At 37.7% G+C, this 17,470-nt stretch overlaps 1 protein-coding gene across 1 annotated transcript in view; it reads left to right on the forward strand.

Annotated features, from left to right (window-relative positions):
• The window catches only part of ipo11 (importin 11), a 115,790-nt gene that overhangs the window by 44,971 nt on the left and 53,349 nt on the right, over positions 1-17,470 (forward strand). The window contains exons 16-21 of the mRNA XM_080499990.1: positions 430-556; positions 7,882-7,924; positions 8,407-8,537; positions 8,655-8,771; positions 10,852-10,965; positions 15,348-15,463. Of these exons, the coding sequence (XP_080356116.1) occupies positions 430-556; positions 7,882-7,924; positions 8,407-8,537; positions 8,655-8,771; positions 10,852-10,965; positions 15,348-15,463 (648 nt within the window). The remainder of the gene's footprint in view (positions 1-429; positions 557-7,881; positions 7,925-8,406; positions 8,538-8,654; positions 8,772-10,851; positions 10,966-15,347; positions 15,464-17,470) is intronic.

A 17,470-nucleotide genomic window follows, 5' to 3' on the forward strand; every position in this document is an offset into this window, starting at 1 on the left:
TTATTTTTATCCCCTGGATAGTGTTTTGAGCAAAATATACATGTAAAGGCTCAGTGCACGGTGATCTTAAATTTCCTGTGTAATTGTGCTATGCCCCAACATTTCGCTTGTTTCTGCTTTCTCATCCCTGTTGTCGAAGTGTGTGTACCCAGAGCGTAGGCTAAATTAGACGGTCTTGAAGCCGGATAAATACAGGGACACTCGGTTTATTCCCTTTGAGAACACATTATACAACAGTTAAGTATACATAAGCATGTGATAAAAGAAATGCCAGCATGAGGCATCAGCGGTAACGGTACAAATCTGCTCTGTGGCGTTCAATGTTTACTTAACTATTTAATGTGAACAGTGCTTACATTTAGTGAGATGCTCCATTTGCTGAATCATGTTACGGATGCTCCCAACAAACTTTTCTCTCCTGTCTTTCAGGTACAAATTAATTCGCAGGCGGGTCATTTGGCTAATAGGTCAGTGGATTTCCGTCAAGTTCAAATCCGACCTTCGACCTTTACTCTACGAGGTCATCCTCAGTCTCATGCAGGATCCCGACTTGGTGGTAAGGAATTGACAGTCATAAGGCCATTTTTTTGTGTTGTTTTGGCTTTTAACTGCTTATAATGAGTGGAGTGCCTGCTACCATCCTGGAAAACATTGGCTTCCTAATGACTGAAATGGGCTTTTAGTGAAAGTGCACAGTCAGCTACACAAACACTGTTCTCTGCCTAACAGCATGGAACCACAGCTATTATGCCACCAACTTTCCACAAAGAAGACAAAACACTGTCTGGGACTGTGACAATATCTCATTTCTTAGCTTATCATTTTACTTTTGTTTAACATTTTTTTCACATTTCCTACATAAATATGAATTAATATTGTTTGACTCGAAAAGCTAAAGCTTCTGTTCTCTCGTTAACACCTTTTTTTTTTTTTTTTTATTAAGTTGTGACCTTAAGAAGTCCCCCTCATCCTGTTTTGCAAATATTGCTATTAATATCTCATCCACAGTTCATATTACATATGGCCATTGTTGGCTTTCCTGCTTCATGAGATGTTTACTTGATTGATGTCTTCTCGTTCTTTCTGGGTTTTGTGCAAGTAATTTGCTTCCGTGATTTATGTGAATTGCTGCTGCAACAGCGTCATTTTCCTTTAGGAATCAATAAAGTAATTCATCTACAGAATCTATACGAAAGAAACTAGAAGACTTTAGGCATGATTACAGTGCATTTCAGGAAGGCCTTGCTATCAATGACCAACTGCTATGATTCACTTCGTTCATTTCTGGTCTTGCTTGATACATTAAACTTACAAAATACATACAACTGTTTAATTTACCCAAATGTTTTGTTGCAGTGAATCAGAAATTGTAATTTTCTGCATTGACAACTCGTTTTAATAAGACTTCGGTGAAAATTCAGGCGATTTTATTTCATCATCTCTTTTAAAGCTGAATAAAAAAGAGCTTGGGGCAAAGCTGGGCCTTACCAGATCAGAGGCAGTGTAGCAGGATTAAAGATACAGGATTCAGGAGGTTGCTCTTCCCCAGCATGATTTCTAAAAAAAAAGATTGGGAAGATATCCGTAATTCAAAAAACTTGAGGATTTAATCCACACATTTAATTGTGATAGAACATATTTAAAATTAATTACCAAAACCTGACAGTTGTAATGTGAGTCATGATAGTTGCAGGTAGTTTTATTGTTGACTGTCACCCGTTATAGTTATCTTAATCGTCTGTACATACGAATGTCCATGTACTCGCCAGTTTTAATATTTATAGTGTATTGTTCTCTGCACATATGTCTGTGTGGTTTCTGTACAAAAATAAGCAGCACCCACAAGGGGCCCAACACTGAAAGCCACATCATTTTCCGCATTAGCAAAACATTTCAGCTTAAATGCAAAACTTCTCGAAAACAAAAGGCGCAGTTCCACCGCACTTTCTGTGCTGGGGCATCGCAGGGCTGCAAATCTTCATGCATCTGCAGTATATCTATAACCAGAGTTAAGTTTTTTGGTCTTCTAGAGTTTAACTCACTGCCACTATTCTACACAAGGCCTGATCCTGAGTATTTGGTTTTGGAAAAGCTTTATTCGTTTATTTAAAGGTTCCCTTGCTTTTCGGACATCAATTATTTTAATTTTCAACATAGTGAGACGCTGTCTTTGTCCCAATGTTAAGCAGCCATCAGATCTACAAAGCACGAGATGTTGAAATATCCCTAAAACTTTATAGTGTGCATTGTCTGATACTTCTTCACAATGATTGTGAATAAGTCAACTCCCCACTGTGGTAATTAATACATAAGACGATTTCCCCAACTTCTGCTTGTTAAAAATGTTCAAACAAAATACTTGATTTCTTTCTTCGTGCGTCTTTGAACTCATATCACTGCATTTGAAGTTATTCATGAAGAAAAAAAATGAATGTCATCGTACAGTACAATGGGTCATTAATGTAATTGGGATTAAAGTGTGATTAATGTGATCTTCTACAGAAGACTGTACACTTGAACTACATGTCCTGGTTATTTTAATTTAAAAAGAAGAAGCATAATGTAAGAATGATTTGTGCAGCTCTCTGATATTAATTACACGTTCCCAGTTGTGGCATATACTGTGATACATCACCCACTTTGTACTCAGGCTGACACTCAGGACATGAAATAGGATGGAGAGTCCGTGACCTTTTTGTTTCTGCGTTCACAGCCAACACCACCAGACCACCTCTCGAAGGGACCTGGAATCACATTATTATAAATCCCACTTAACTTACAGATAACGTTTGTTTTCATCTCTATATTTCAACAATGATTTACTGGTTTGCCACAGACCTGAGAGAATGTCATGTATGTACTTCTGGTCCAAACAAATGTGCATGCAAAAGGTTCTACTGTGGCCTTTGTGTCTATAAATTTAATTAGAATTTGGCTGGTGATATTAAATTATTTTGATTTCTATTTTTTTTACATTTACCTTATTGAAGCCAATGGGGATGCGCATATTACTCATACTATAACTTAGGCCAAACATTTATTAGGGCAAGAAAGGCTTTTGTAGTTTCACTTATCTTTTTTCTCGTGTGTTTGCTATTACATCACTGACTAGCTCACCAATCACCTCACGGTTCCCAATCAATAATGTCTGGGTTAATTAGAATCTCTTGGGCAAAATATATTATTGATCATCAACTTTTAATGGCCTAACAGAGGAAACTACCCCTCTATAAATCATTCCTATTGATTATCCATATCTGTGAAAACAAAATGATGTGGTCATTCTTGTTCAGCTGCAAAATGAAACTTGCAAAACAAATTCTGTGTATCTCCGATATTTCAGCTTCATTGAAATTGAACAATTGAATTGAGCATTGAGATATTGTGCTCCACGCTTCTTAATTTGAATGAGAGAATAGAACAAGTTGCAAAAACACATGTTATTTGTATAAATAACAGTTGTCTACCATCTGGCACATAGAAACATATAGGGGAGGATTATTATGAATGCAGAAAAATGTACATCTGAAGAATTTTCAGATGGAGGTGTTTTGCTATTTTAAGACGTTTGTCTAAGTTTTCAATAGTTGTTTAAGTGATATAATCATCATCTGATTTAAAAAAGAGCACAATGCAGTAATCTCCAGGCAGATGTTTTTATGACATTAAAAAGTAACATTGACTTTGAGATGATATAAGTTTTGAGTAAGAATGGAAATTAAGACAATAAGTGCATTTTAGTCTTTTTCCCTAAAGAACTTTGCATATTTGTAAGATCTAGTGAGTCATTTTTTTTACTAATATTGCTTTACTTGTATTTTGATTTTTGGTCAGTATATAATGTGCCATTGTAGACTTTCCTGTTTTGTTCTTTGTTATTCAGCAGTATAACACACATATATGCTTTTGGGGATTTTTGAAGGATACAAATATCTAAAATATATACATTTTTGTGGTAATACTACACACTGTCGGAGATCTCTGTCTGTGTGATGAAGATGTGCTTGCACACAGTTTATTGGCATCCATCAGTGGCGTTCATAAGCTGAATCGCAGATGCCTATTGCGTACATTGTGCCAGTTTTTCCTGTCCTCATTTCCTTCAGCGCACTCTCCTCCTGTCTTACAACCGCATTCTTCTCTAATATTTACTCACAGATTCTGGGGGACTGCTAAAAATAATAAGCATGGCAAGTTTAACTCTTTATGCTCTCGGGACATTTGCTCTCCCACTGGGTGACATTTTCTAGAATTTGACGCGACATTGACGGCATCAAAGTGACATTTTGTTTGACTTCAGAAAGTTTCATTGTTATTGCTGTAATAATAACAATAGTTACAATATAATTGATTTTATTGTTATAAGACAAAAAATCCATGTTGTTCCAAGACTGAAAAATTAAAACAAGAGAAGGAAAGGCGATTGTCGTGACCTTTTTGCTGATTGATATTTGAAATGAAAATGTAGAAAGGTGACAATACAACAAAGACAATAATAGCAGTAACATATATGCATACATTTCTGTAAATGTATAGATTTTTAAAATACAATACAACCATACTCACATTTTCTTTTCCATCACCTATTCAGGGCCTGTTTATATGCATTTCGTCTAGTATTTATTTACTTGATCAGTTATTTTAGATTGTGTCACCATGTTGCTCCTTTGTGCATTTTTAAAGCCCAAATATGAGTTGAGTGTAAAATACAAGACAACGGATCAATCTTCAAAGGTAGAGATAGGAAAAGTGACAACTCATTGTCGGTAACAAAAATTAATGATTTGGTTTTTACTTTCATCCCACCCCATTCATATATCGTGACTGCTTTGTGGGGCAGCTGTGCTCTTTTGTATGAGTGGGTCATTTTTCCAGTCCGAAGAGTGGTGGTTGTGTCCCCGATCTAATTCTGTGTGTCAAGCTGTCCTTGGGCATGACACTGAACCTCAAATGGCTCCCACTGGAGGTCGAGATACTTGCACCGCAGCCATTTCCATTGGTGTGTGCGTGCGGGGTCTGAAGTGGTTTAAAAAAAAAAAAACCCCGCGAATGTAACTCACGATTGCCGGTTGCTGAAATCCCAGCTGACGAAGAGTGAAGGTTGCAAACACAGGGAGACAAACCGCATACGTTCACACTGACAAGCAATTTAATATCACCAGTTCAAACTCAACTGCATGTTTTTGTACTGTGGGACAAAAGAAGTGTATCTAGAAAAAACCTTTGCTCAGGAAAAACATTTAACAAAGTTGTCCCCAAGCCCGGTTTTCCACCAAGAACATTTTGGCTTTAAGGTTGAGCGTGCTAACCGCTGTTCCCCTGTTGATTCCTGTATCGTGCTGTATTATAGCACGGTATATTTCAACATTCTTTCCATAGTCTCACTGCACATACCGAGGCAAACCTTTTCTTGTGGTTCAGGCAAAAATGTGTTTTCCATTAAAATCCTAATCTCCCTCTGAATCACCTCACAATTTCTTTACTGAATCTGAATGATCTGAATCTGGCTCACAGTTCTATGTGATTTAATTTCATTTTGAAATAATTAAACTTGTATTTGCTTCATTCGTTTTTGGCAGATCAACAGTAATTTTTTATACTCACACGAATACCTGATAAGTGTTCGCTACAGTACCAGCTGCTGCAATTTATTTATTTATTTTAAGTTATGATTGTTGTATATGACAAATCCCGTCTGTAATCCCTTATCCATCATTACCATTTTTGTATGGACTTAGTTCTTAACCAGCTTGCTCCAATTAATTGTTTTGGTTCAGTTTTTTCCTCCCACTGAACAATTTTTTTTTGCCTTGTTCAGCTTCACCGAGTAAGTTTATTACAATTTTCACAGATTGAACCTGCTGATGTTGTATTTGGAATAGCTCTTAGGTATTTTGAGAATGAATATTAATGCCGCGTAAATGTTTTGACGGAATCATCATCAGACATGTGCATGTGCGAATGAACGAGGCCCATCTGAGAATTTCATCAAGCAATCTATTATCTTGCTGAATAGGAATGGAGTTTCTTTCATTAGTGTTTGAATTGCCAACAAGGCCAGCGCTGATGGCAGCTGATGGGCCCCCTTCTTAGAATCCTCATTTCGTTGCTTTCTAATATATGCAGCATTACTAAAACATTCTGCAGTACTTTAGGATCTTGCAGACATGGGAGCGTCATCTTTAAACTCAGCTATGTCTCAAAGTGACCTTAGAGCATTTTTATGGCTTGAATGAACCTTTTTCAGGTTTATTTTTGAAACATAGTTTTATTGAATGTGAGAAGATCTTTATAATTCATGTAAAAAAAAAAAAGTAACAGCTAAATAAATACATATATTTATTTATTGTTCATCAAAAATGTATTTATTTTTCATCCATAATGTTTGGCTTCACATCTCATAGTTCCTAGAGAGGAATGGAATACATATTTTGATTGCAAAACAATTGCACGCATTCCCAACAAAATAACAGGTATTTTCTCTTCACATGCGTTAAGAGACTTTAAACAGTTGGTCGTGAAAAATGTTTTATGTCATCAACTGAGCAGTTTCATTCTGTGACAGCATTGCAAGAGAGACGGGAAAGGTTTTCTTTTATTCTTTCAAGTAGTTTTCTGTTTCTGTTCATAATTGAGAAAAGTGAAGTATGATTGTTTTGATCCTTTAAAATAAGCAACTTGCATAATGTGGACTTAACTGTGAAGTGAACTGTTGGGAATTAAAAGTACAAAAAGCAAAATAAGGGAAGAAAAGACTATCCAACCTCTTACATTTGTGTTTTAAGAACCTCATGCACATATGAATAATTTATAAAAGTGAAATGATTTATTCCTTCTGCAAATGTAAGTGTCCATTAGAATAAAATGTATTTAGTTATAATTAGCTATAATTAGCTGTATTTATTAGTAACCACAAGTTCAAAGGTCTGTGTGTCAGGAGGATATGATGAGAACGGAACCCTGCGGTATTTCATATTTGACAGTACTGGTGCAGTACCAACGGACTAAACGGTCAACAATCTTTTCCACGTGTTCTAACTGGTCGGTCTGTGGAAACAAGAAATGGATCAAACTGAGCTGTAAGAGGTGACATTGGTTTGAAGCAGCACTGCAACACAATGTAGAGAGAAGATGCAGGAAGTGTTGTTGTTTCGAAAACAAATCTAGGATCGTGTTTGGAGTTGCTGATTAACAAACGGAAATAGGATGCTCCAGCAGCAGACACAGCATGCTCATCATTAGCGGTAGATTGCCTACCGATTTAATTCATGCTGGTTGCGTTTTAAGCAACTTTAGGATCGAATGGCACAGCAAAGCTTGCCAATATCGTTAACGATTTCAGATGATAACATTTATTTGCAGCTCTTCCCACAGAGTCAGACAAACGTCAGCCAAACTTAAGGATGCAATGAGCAACACACCTTTCTGTTACTCAAATATGTAATTTAGTTCTCGGCTCTCTCCTCACTCATTTACAATTTTTAATCTCTTGCTCATCCGTCTGAGGGCTTTCTCCCCTGGCGGACAGTTCCAGCTCCAAAAGTCTGACTCAGACAGATCAAACTGTTTTATATATTAAGAATCAAAAGCTTGTCATGTTGCTGAAAGAGAGTTTATTTCTGTCAAGGTGTGAAATACCTATGATGCCTGTGATTACTGATTTGTTTGGTTTGAATGTGCAACCTTCTGTCTCTTGTCTTACTAGTTTGTATTTTTTTTTTTACATATTCCTCAACTTAGTTTATCAAACTTTTAACCAAATCTATTCGATTTTCTCTGCAGCTTTAAAAATCTGATTATTCTGTGCATATTAATAGAAGATCTGTGTTTTTTCTTTAATTGAACTTTGTTGCCTGCCTTTCTTTTTTTTTTCTCTTAAAGGTGCGGATTGAGACAGCGACCACCCTTAAACTCAATATCCTTGGCAAGTTTAACAAAAGCAAGTTTTCTTTTCTCAGATAAGTGTGCAGGAAAGTTTAACTGATGATAGTTATTACATAATTGTGGAGCCACAGTTTGAAGCTTTGATTTGAAACAAACGATTCTTACGTTACGCTTTGTGTAACAGGACTTTGGTTTGTTTCTAGATAAGATCTGATGTCGTTTGGTTTTGGAAACAGAAATCTTCTAAACTGCTAAAAGTGATACTGTGGTTTGAGCACAGGAATCATTTTTGCTTATTTGTCTAAATTCTATATTGAATTCATCCCAGAACACAGTTCTGTCTGTTATAAAAGTTGTTGCTCACAATTGTCCTGAATTTAGATGGCTCATTTGATAAGATGTTAAAATTGCTGCAACTTGACCGCAAAGAAAAGCCGACGAGACTGACAAAAACTTTACTTTCTTTCTTTCAAACTTTGAAACTGCACAGCCAGACTTATCCTCACTGCATCTTACACAAAGCAAATCGAGACTACTTCAGTATGCACCGGCTTTGTTGTTGTGCATCAATATTTGATAAGCTGTTTTATTTCATCTTTAACTCTCGGTCACCTGTTGATGACTTTGAGTTCCGGACAGAACAATTTCTCCCGGTGAGTACAAGCTCTGATCGCGGCTTCAAAGATGAAGTCCAACTTCAGATTAACCAATGAACAAATAAAGGTATTTTCCCTTATTTGTGAAGTGTGTTCTCCCGTCTTTCCCTGCAGTATCTGGAGTCGATCTTTGGGCTGCTTTTCCAGTTGTTGCAGCAGGTGACTGAGTGTGATACTAAAATGCAGGTGCTCCACGTCATCTCCTGTGTCATCGAGAGAGTAAGCATCCAGGTGAGATTGAAGATTCCCGACTGTTTGTAACAAAGCTCACGTTTTATCTTCTCTCCCCACTTGTTTCGCCGTTATCAGATGCAACATCGGGGTTCGATCTTGAAGCATTTGAAAAGCTATTTTCTTCTCCCGCTTTGTGTAAAATTACTACCAAAACTTTTGCAGTTTTTGAGTTTCACCTGACACCATGTGAACCTTGTGAATGCATAACATTGATTAAAAAAATAATAATAATTTGTCACCTTGTTCAATCCTCAGACTACCAAGGTAAAACAACTTGTAATCAAAGGCACAAATGATTTTTCACATTCTTCGATACTGGCAGTTGTAGACTCTTTGTAAATCACAAGGCTGCAGGCAGTGCTTCTTCTGATGTCTGCTCTCATTTAGCATGAAGATACAGCCTTCCCTTTGTTGCTGCTGCTGTGCTTTTGTGGCTGTATAGATTTTATTTTTTTCCCCTCCGCATCCATTAAGTCAGTCTAATCCATTTAACTGCCTTGCCTTAAAAAATGACCTTCCTTTTGACCCTTCGAGGTTCTTTTCAGATCCATTTAAGCACCTTCGCTTAAAGGATTCCTCGACTTAAGTCTGTCACAGAAATGGCTTTCATCCTGGTGAACTGTCACTCTGGTTGAGTCTCACCCAGTCACTGGCCCTGACTAAACTTCTAGTGCCATTAATATTCTAACCCTGCTCACAAGGGATTTTGAACTCGCAGAGATTGGCAGCATTTGAGAGAACCAGGCGATGAAACTACGAGTAGAGATGGCGTTGAAATGAACATGATGACAGATATGATGAGATTTTGCTTCTTTTTATTCTGTACTTTCCCACAAATGTCATCCCACCAGGCTGCCTGTGTGTTTTTCTCTCGGTGTCCCTCTCCTTGAGACTGTATGTCATGTTCTTTTTATTTTTTGTTTTTTGCATTCCCTCTGCCACTGGCTTGCTCCTTATGAAGGTGTAATCGAGCAACAAATCCCAGTGCAGTGTCTGCAAGCTGGCCACATAGAGACTCCTGGGAATATGAAGGGTTAGGACAAGTGAGCACAAGAAAACAGCTGCAGAAGAGTTTTTGAAGTCCTCAATTCACTTCCCCACTTGGATGCCTTAGCAGCACAGTCACTGCACCTAAATTGCACCGCGTACCATTGTTTTCCAGTTTTGCACAGGGATGAAAGTCTAATTGGTTTTTAACTACTCCTATATTTCTGTTATTTATATACCAACCTAGGACTGTACCCATTATTGTCATTATTCAAGATTAAGCTCCTTTGTTTTAGACGTGTTATTTGTTGCCTCGAAAACTCTAAAACCATACAGACCGTAAATTGAATAGGATCGAATGTGTTTCGTTTGCAGGTCTTTTATACACACTGTGAAGATTTATAGGAATAAAAGAACTAGATTATACAACCTGGCACATTATTTTAGGTTTAGCTTTGTTCAAGCCTTTAATCAGATGGTGTTGATGTGTGAGTCACATTAGCCTCCACGTGTGCTTCCACCAACTGCAGAAGTGAAGCTTAATGAGATAATTTCAAGAGAAATCCAAAGTTTACGGATCGACTCAAAAGGAAATTTGAAAGAAATGTATTTTCAGCTACCTGTCCTGTCTTTCATTTTGTCAGTTCTTTTGTTCAAACATGTTTTAAAGTAGCTGATTTGGGTTGATGGAAGCGGAGGAGTCATAAAGAGACTTGGGTCTATATTTAAACCTGCAACACGAACGACGCTTTAAGCGGCAGTGTCGCGCTAATTGCATAGTTGCTTGTTTTTGTTACATCCTGCATTAACTATGTTAATACACTTTCAAGGCTCAATAAGCGGCTGCTTGAGTGGTCTCTAATAAGTGTGTTTAAGGATACAATAAATATGCATACTGCTTTGCTGAGACAGCGGCAAATCAGAGAGCAGCATTTCTCTTTTCTCAAAAGAGATTTGTTTATACATTCTTATACATTCTCTACAGAAAAACTTAAAAACTGTTGGACGAAATTTTGAATTTTTGGAATCTGCCAGTTGAATGTGATGTTTATAGTGGAGCTTTCATCTGCAATGCACTCTCCTTGTTCAGATCCGTCCTTATGTGGGCTGTCTGGTTCAGTACCTGCCCCTACTGTGGAAACAGTCTGAAGAACACAACATGCTTCGATGTGCTATCCTCACTACCCTCATCCATCTGGTGCAGGTATTGTGCATCTTCAGTTTATCTTCTCTGTCTATGTAACGATCAGTGTTTGCGATTCGAAGTATTCTATGATAGTGTGGTAAACGCGGTGCAGACAAAAATGCAACTGTAAAATATTTTTTTCAATTGACAAAACATTTTTTTTAATACTGTATAGAATTGTTAAACCATGTGTACTTTTTACAGTGGTATGAATAATAGTGCTAATATAATGGCAAGGGGTAACAGTAGGGCTTCTTGGGATGAAGCTGTGCTGGATCCTTGTTGTGGCCCCAGTATAACAGAGGGGAGGGGCTGAATAGTCTCTGTTTACTGCTTGAGTGAAGTCACCCATGATGTAAGCCTCTCTGCTCCTGTACAACTGGTATAGATGTCAGGCAGACATAAAAATAAATAAATTCAGCTTTATATCCTGGAGTTTTTACATTTTTTTTAGTTCCTCTTTATGTTTTTGTACATCTTTGCTTGATCCAGAAGTCTCAAATGTATCTGCTAATGACCTGAAGTACTAAGCACATGCTTCTGCAGGTTTTTCATTTAGGTGCTTGGCGTCGTCCATGTTTAACAGATTCGTTAATTTTTGATCTTCTGCTCCCCTCTGCATTCCACTGGGTGAAAAGGCAACTTAAACGGCAAATACTGAATACAGGGATTTGATTTACAATTTAGTAGGAGGCTATATTTGATGTGGAAATCTTGGTTGCTTCACCAGAATTCAATAAAATCATGTACATGGACTTTGTGTATAAATGAGTTCCCACCTTTAATCATTCTGACACACTAATACATATAACCGACATCACCATAAACCCATGATAGTTTTACATCATAGATCTTGAACGGTGACGCAGTGAATTGTTCACATCAGGATGGAAATGAAAATCGGTCAAATGTGGATTTTGATTATTTGACCATATTCGCACGTGTCACAAGAATGTATCTCCACATGCATCCTGTGTTTGTGCTTGTAACGGGATCTTACTTCCTCGCACTGTATGCAAATGAACCCACGCATAACACAAGCCGCGAATGGAATTCCAAGTGCTCTTAAAGAAGCACGGCTATGTCAGTAATTAGTGCTGTGTGATGACACATCATGAGGATGATGAGGATCAAATGACGATGACAAAGTACTTACTGTAGTAGTCAAATGAATTAATAGTGTTACAGGTACTAACTCCTGAACCGACTGTGATCAGACATCCCATTGAAATAAATTAATTGCATCACTGTGGATCGGGCTATATCATCAATATTTCGTTTTTTTTTATGAGAATAAAAAGGTAATGATTGAAATTCAACCTTAAAACTTGAGACTATCAATGTTTGTTTTTTCAAAAAAGAAATATTTCAGTTGCAACTCAGTTACCCAACATCAACTTCAGATTTGTGATTTTTTTTAAATTTTTTATTATTATTATTTTAAATGGAACTGATTGTAAAAGAGTGTAAAAGTGAATGACATGCTATAGATTTTACACAATCAAAGATGAATCAACAAAAAAGTGAGGGGAAAGAAGTCAAAAATTCCTCCATTGTCTTTACCTTGTACACGGTGACACCAGGTTAGTGTTGTGCTGCATGATAATATACACATCATAATGATTCTTGACACAAGTAAAAAAAACTGGAGGACAAAGTGTGAGGAAGTAAACGTACAGATATTGGCGATATTTCAATATGAAATATTGAATGGAAAGAGTGAAAGTTATTTTGATTTAGTCCGTCGCTCTGTGAGATGTGATCTCTTGATAGATCCATTCATGAGAATACATTCAGGTGAAAGTGACGGTGAATGGGGAGTTTGTCTTTTGCGATGGTGACTGAGGCTCTGCTGAGATATTTGCTCTGATGAGGGGAGGGGACAGGTGATGATTTTCTGTGGAGGTGAGATTACTCCCTGCAGGCTCCTCAAGTCTTGAGGTGCAGCCAGCGTAGCAGAGTGTGATGCAGTACACCAGGATGTCCTCAAACCGTTCATCTTCAGGAGCCTGAAGAAATGCAGACATACAGTTGCTTGCAAACGTATTATACCCCTTGGGCATTTTGACACATTACAACCACAAATGTAAATGTATTTTATTGGGATATCATTTGATAAACACAAACTTCCACATAATTTGGAAGTGTTTTACAAATTAAAAAGTTCAATGTTTGAATGTGGTTTCTGAGACAATTTCAGGATTCTCTGTGAAGGAAAACTCGCTAAATATGGTTCTGTAACTCTGGGCAAAGTACACGATTATGAATTATCGTGGCTTTGTGGGATTGATATTCACCACATTGAGTGGCGATATTTGTGAAAATACCACTGTGTTTATAAACTCAGATTATTTAACTGTAAAAATAAGACTGAGGTAAACCATCCAACTATTATTTCAAAGTGCAGTTGGTCCTGCACCTTGAGAATGCGCAGCGTGTGTTTGCTTTACATCAGGATTATTTTTATTGTGCATTTTGAACGGCCTCAGTTCAGTAGTTTGTCCTTCGGGGTGACTCATACACACTTCTTAAAGACAGTCTTCAAACATTATTAGATCTCGGTGTACTCTGCGTTTTTACGCACACACACACACACACACACACACACACACGCACACGCACACGCACACGCACACAAATAGCTATTGAGTTGTGATGGTATCGGCCCAGCATTTTAATGGAGCGTGTAAGCAGGACCTTTGATTCAAATCCAACTGTCATTACTTTTTCATCCTGTTCAGCATTCAGTGGAATCAAGTCGGCTCTAAAAGTTGGCAGACTTGCTTGTTTGTTTAGTTTTTTTTTAAGTTGGATACATATTCCTCCTTGGAGGAAAATTTGTGGCTTGATGGAAAGCCTGGGCTTTGCCAACTGGACACTGACCAGGGCTCTTTTTCTTTTAACACCCTCATAAATGTAAGAGGGCATATTTAAAACCAAATTAATGTCATGCCCTCAGTGAAACATTGTTGACAACTTTGAAACATTACAATAGAATCGCTGAGCCTTTTCACAGAATAATGTCCCCATTACCGCTGCGGACACAGCTGCGTTTCCATCGCTACAAATTGACTTCCTCGATAACCTATAACTGACTTTACTGTAACCTTGAATCACAGTTTCACCTTAAAGTATAGTTAATTTGCTGTGCAAACAGCTTTCATTCAGATGTTGAGCACATTCCCCTCTGCCTATTAAAAGTCTTCCTCGTTCTCTTGTTTTCCCCGTAAATGTACCCAACAGCTGAGAAAAACATGAAGTGATGGGACGCTTTGAGAGGGCATAGTGTCAGACAGAGGTTACATTCTCTTGAACACAGTTTCAGGGCATGTGTGAAGTAGATGGAAGAAGATTTTTGACAGCCTCACTCATGTCCTTGAGCCGACATGGTTGTTGGTGTTGAGGTGATAAAAGTGCTTGAGTTTGTAAAAAAGACTTCTGTGGGTAAAGGAGCTTGCTTTATGCAGCAATTGATGAATCGATTGTTTGTGGTTGGTCATTTCAGATTTCACAGCTGATATTGAGTGTTTTTGCTGTGAGGGAATCACTCCACCACCATGCTGCCTCGAGGCTTACTGAAATGCAGTATTTATCAACGTTTTGCATTGGTAATATTTACAAGGGGGTGGAAGAAGCGCTCGCATTGTCAAATCAAAGACACTGGTATGAGAAACGAGTGGTGAAAGTAGCCCTGATTGAATTCATTCACTGAGTTAGTAAAAAGGAAAAGACCATTTTTTCCCCCACGTCAATATTACATGTCTCGTCTTCTGAAGCATCACAAACTTTGTCAAGTTGAAATGTCTGCTGTGATGTTATCGTCACAAAGTGTATCCAGTCAGCTGGTCTCAGTTATGTTTCTTCATGTTTAATTTAATGTAAACAGCTTTTGACAAGATAATGTACCAATGGGAGAAAAAAAAGTTAAATATAATTTATTATATTATTATAGTAGAGATGTTGTTTTTTAAAATGTTTATTGGAATAACTACATAAATGCTTTTAGTAAAAAAAAGGAGCCATAAAAGTACTTTGATAAAGTTTTTGTACTAAGTTAATACCAAAGTCTGACATTTAAACACAACAATCCCTGATTTATTGACATTTTATGGAAAAGCCACACATGCCTTGCAGGCGGCTGTCTCTTCCATTCACAGATTTCTTGTTCTCGCAGTGTATGCTCCGCCAATAGTAGTGCAGCAAGTGTTTGAGAAAGGTGAGCCAGAGGGGTGGTTGCCTTAAACTTTCCTCTGAACCTGTTGCACTTCTCTGTACTCGAGTGATCTGCAAGAAACGCCCATCAACCTGAAGCACATGTCTCGTTCTGAAGCTCTGTGCCTGTGTTTTCTGTCAGGTTTTCAGTTTTTGAGCTGACTTTACGTATTTTTGTGTTCTCATAGGGCCTCGGAGCTGAAAGCAAAAACCTGTACCCGTTCCTTCTCCCTGTCATCCAGCTAAGCACTGATGTTACTCAGCCGCCACATGTGTATTTGCTGGAAGACGGACTGGAGCTTTGGTATGGACCCACATGCAACACACTGTAATCGCATGTTATTTTGTCCTCACTTTTCAGTCAGATATATGCCTCCACATGCATTCTATGGCTAAAGATGACACAATACATTATTCACTTTTGGCTTATGTATACCTTTTTTTTTGGGGGGGGGGGGCATTGTAGTTCTCAGATGCTTTTACATACTCACATCTAACAAATGAATACACACACTTACAGATAAGCAGAAGTACATTTTTCTGGCCTCACATCTCTTCTGAACTTGTTTTCTTTACATGCTCAATGTTTGGAGAATGTGCCTTTATAAAACCATTTTTAAAAACCTTCCATAAAAGCACACAGTCACTTTTAACGACAACCAACATAGTCTTTGTTTTCGTAGAAAGTACTTTTCCAGGGTTACCTTTTATTGTTTTACTATCATCTCTGTGTGTTTTTAACTCTCTCCTTAATCTCTTCTCTGTGTGTGTGTGTCTGTGGAGAGCTTCTCTGTTCATTGTGTCTGCATGTGCGTGAGAGCCTGGAGCACAAAGCCTCAGTCCTGTGTCTCTGTCCTGCCTTTTTATCCTGCCTGATAAACAGTTGTGCCCCAAATAGTTGTTTGCTTTGTTTACAAAACCAGTGTCATTTTCTCTTGCTGTTATCTCACTCCCTCCGTCTCTCCCAGTATCTGTCATGTCCGTGTCTGCTTGAAGCCTATTGGGAAAAACTGCTGACGACTTGTAGGCTTTTGATGTTTCCATCAACCCTCTTTTGGCTACAATTATATTCAAGTCACATGGATGACTTTTGACTTCATGGCTGTAGATTTGTCAACAAATGAGCACCTCTGCACCTTTTTCCCCTTAAGTTGGTTTCAGCTTTCAATATTGATTTAGTAATACTGTGCTGCGCATGTTACAAATGTTTGTCATGCTGCTGAATCTTTTCGAGGGTTGGACGACTCTGGCAGTCCTTCGTGTTAGACGTGCTCCTTCATGAATAATCTTGGAGTTGTTGTCACTGAATTACTGATGTCAAAGCCTGTCAGCTCCAACATGATACATTTATATGGGTTACCTTCAAATATAAGTTGTAAAGCTTCAATTTCCTTTTCTTTTTTCAGTTTTTTTCCCTTTACACAAGATCAAATCAGATTTTTTTTTGTTTGTTTTGTTCTCAGTTTATGTTTTTTTCATCAATGGTGCTGCAGGTCCAATAATTAAAACTTAATAGATTTGGTGCCTCCATGTTGGTGACAGCCAAGGACTGGTGGTTGTATGTTGTTGGTTGTCCTTTCATCCTTTCAAGAGAATTAAGCATACATGCTCCCAAAAGGATGAACTGATTAGATTTTGCTGGCGAAAGGCCAAGGTCACTGGCCTTGCATTTGTCCCACTGTAAACATCTTAAGCAAATCAGGTGGAAATGGCTTATACATTGTCTTTGAATATTCACTGGGCCTTTTGGGATTTGATATTTAGAATTCATTGTTACCTTCCATCTACCTCAAAAAATATCAAAATGATGACACAATTTTAATCAAACATGTAAAAGCTTATTCATTCCCCCTCCTCTTCTCATGGAGTTCGATCTTGGTCCTCCGACTCCTTTGTGACAGCAGTCTCTTAAGAGATAAAACATTCTAAAAACCTCATGTTTTTTCTCATACATGTTTCTAATACATTTATTTTATATTTCCAGACAGAAAATGAGCAGCAATGTCCCTAAATTGTCAAGTGATACAGCTGCAGTGCAGTATATCCACTTCATGGTATAAAGTATACCATGAAGTGGCGTATAACACGCTACCAGATCTTAGTATCGACATTAATTATAAGTCTACTTTCACATGGGTGGTTGAACCATGTTGTCGCCCTATTCTTGTTTTCAGATGTCAATGCTTTATAGATTTTATTCATTTGTAATTAATTTGTTTAAACAAAAAAGACGAGAATTTATTTTCATCTACTTGAATCTGTTTCAGCTCACATTATTAAAAAAAAAGTGAAAAGTACATTACTTCAGTCG

Source organism: Blennius ocellaris, assembly GCF_963422515.1.
Source record: "Blennius ocellaris genome assembly, chromosome: 7".
In the NCBI taxonomy this organism is placed as follows: Eukaryota; Metazoa; Chordata; class Actinopteri; order Blenniiformes; family Blenniidae; genus Blennius; species Blennius ocellaris.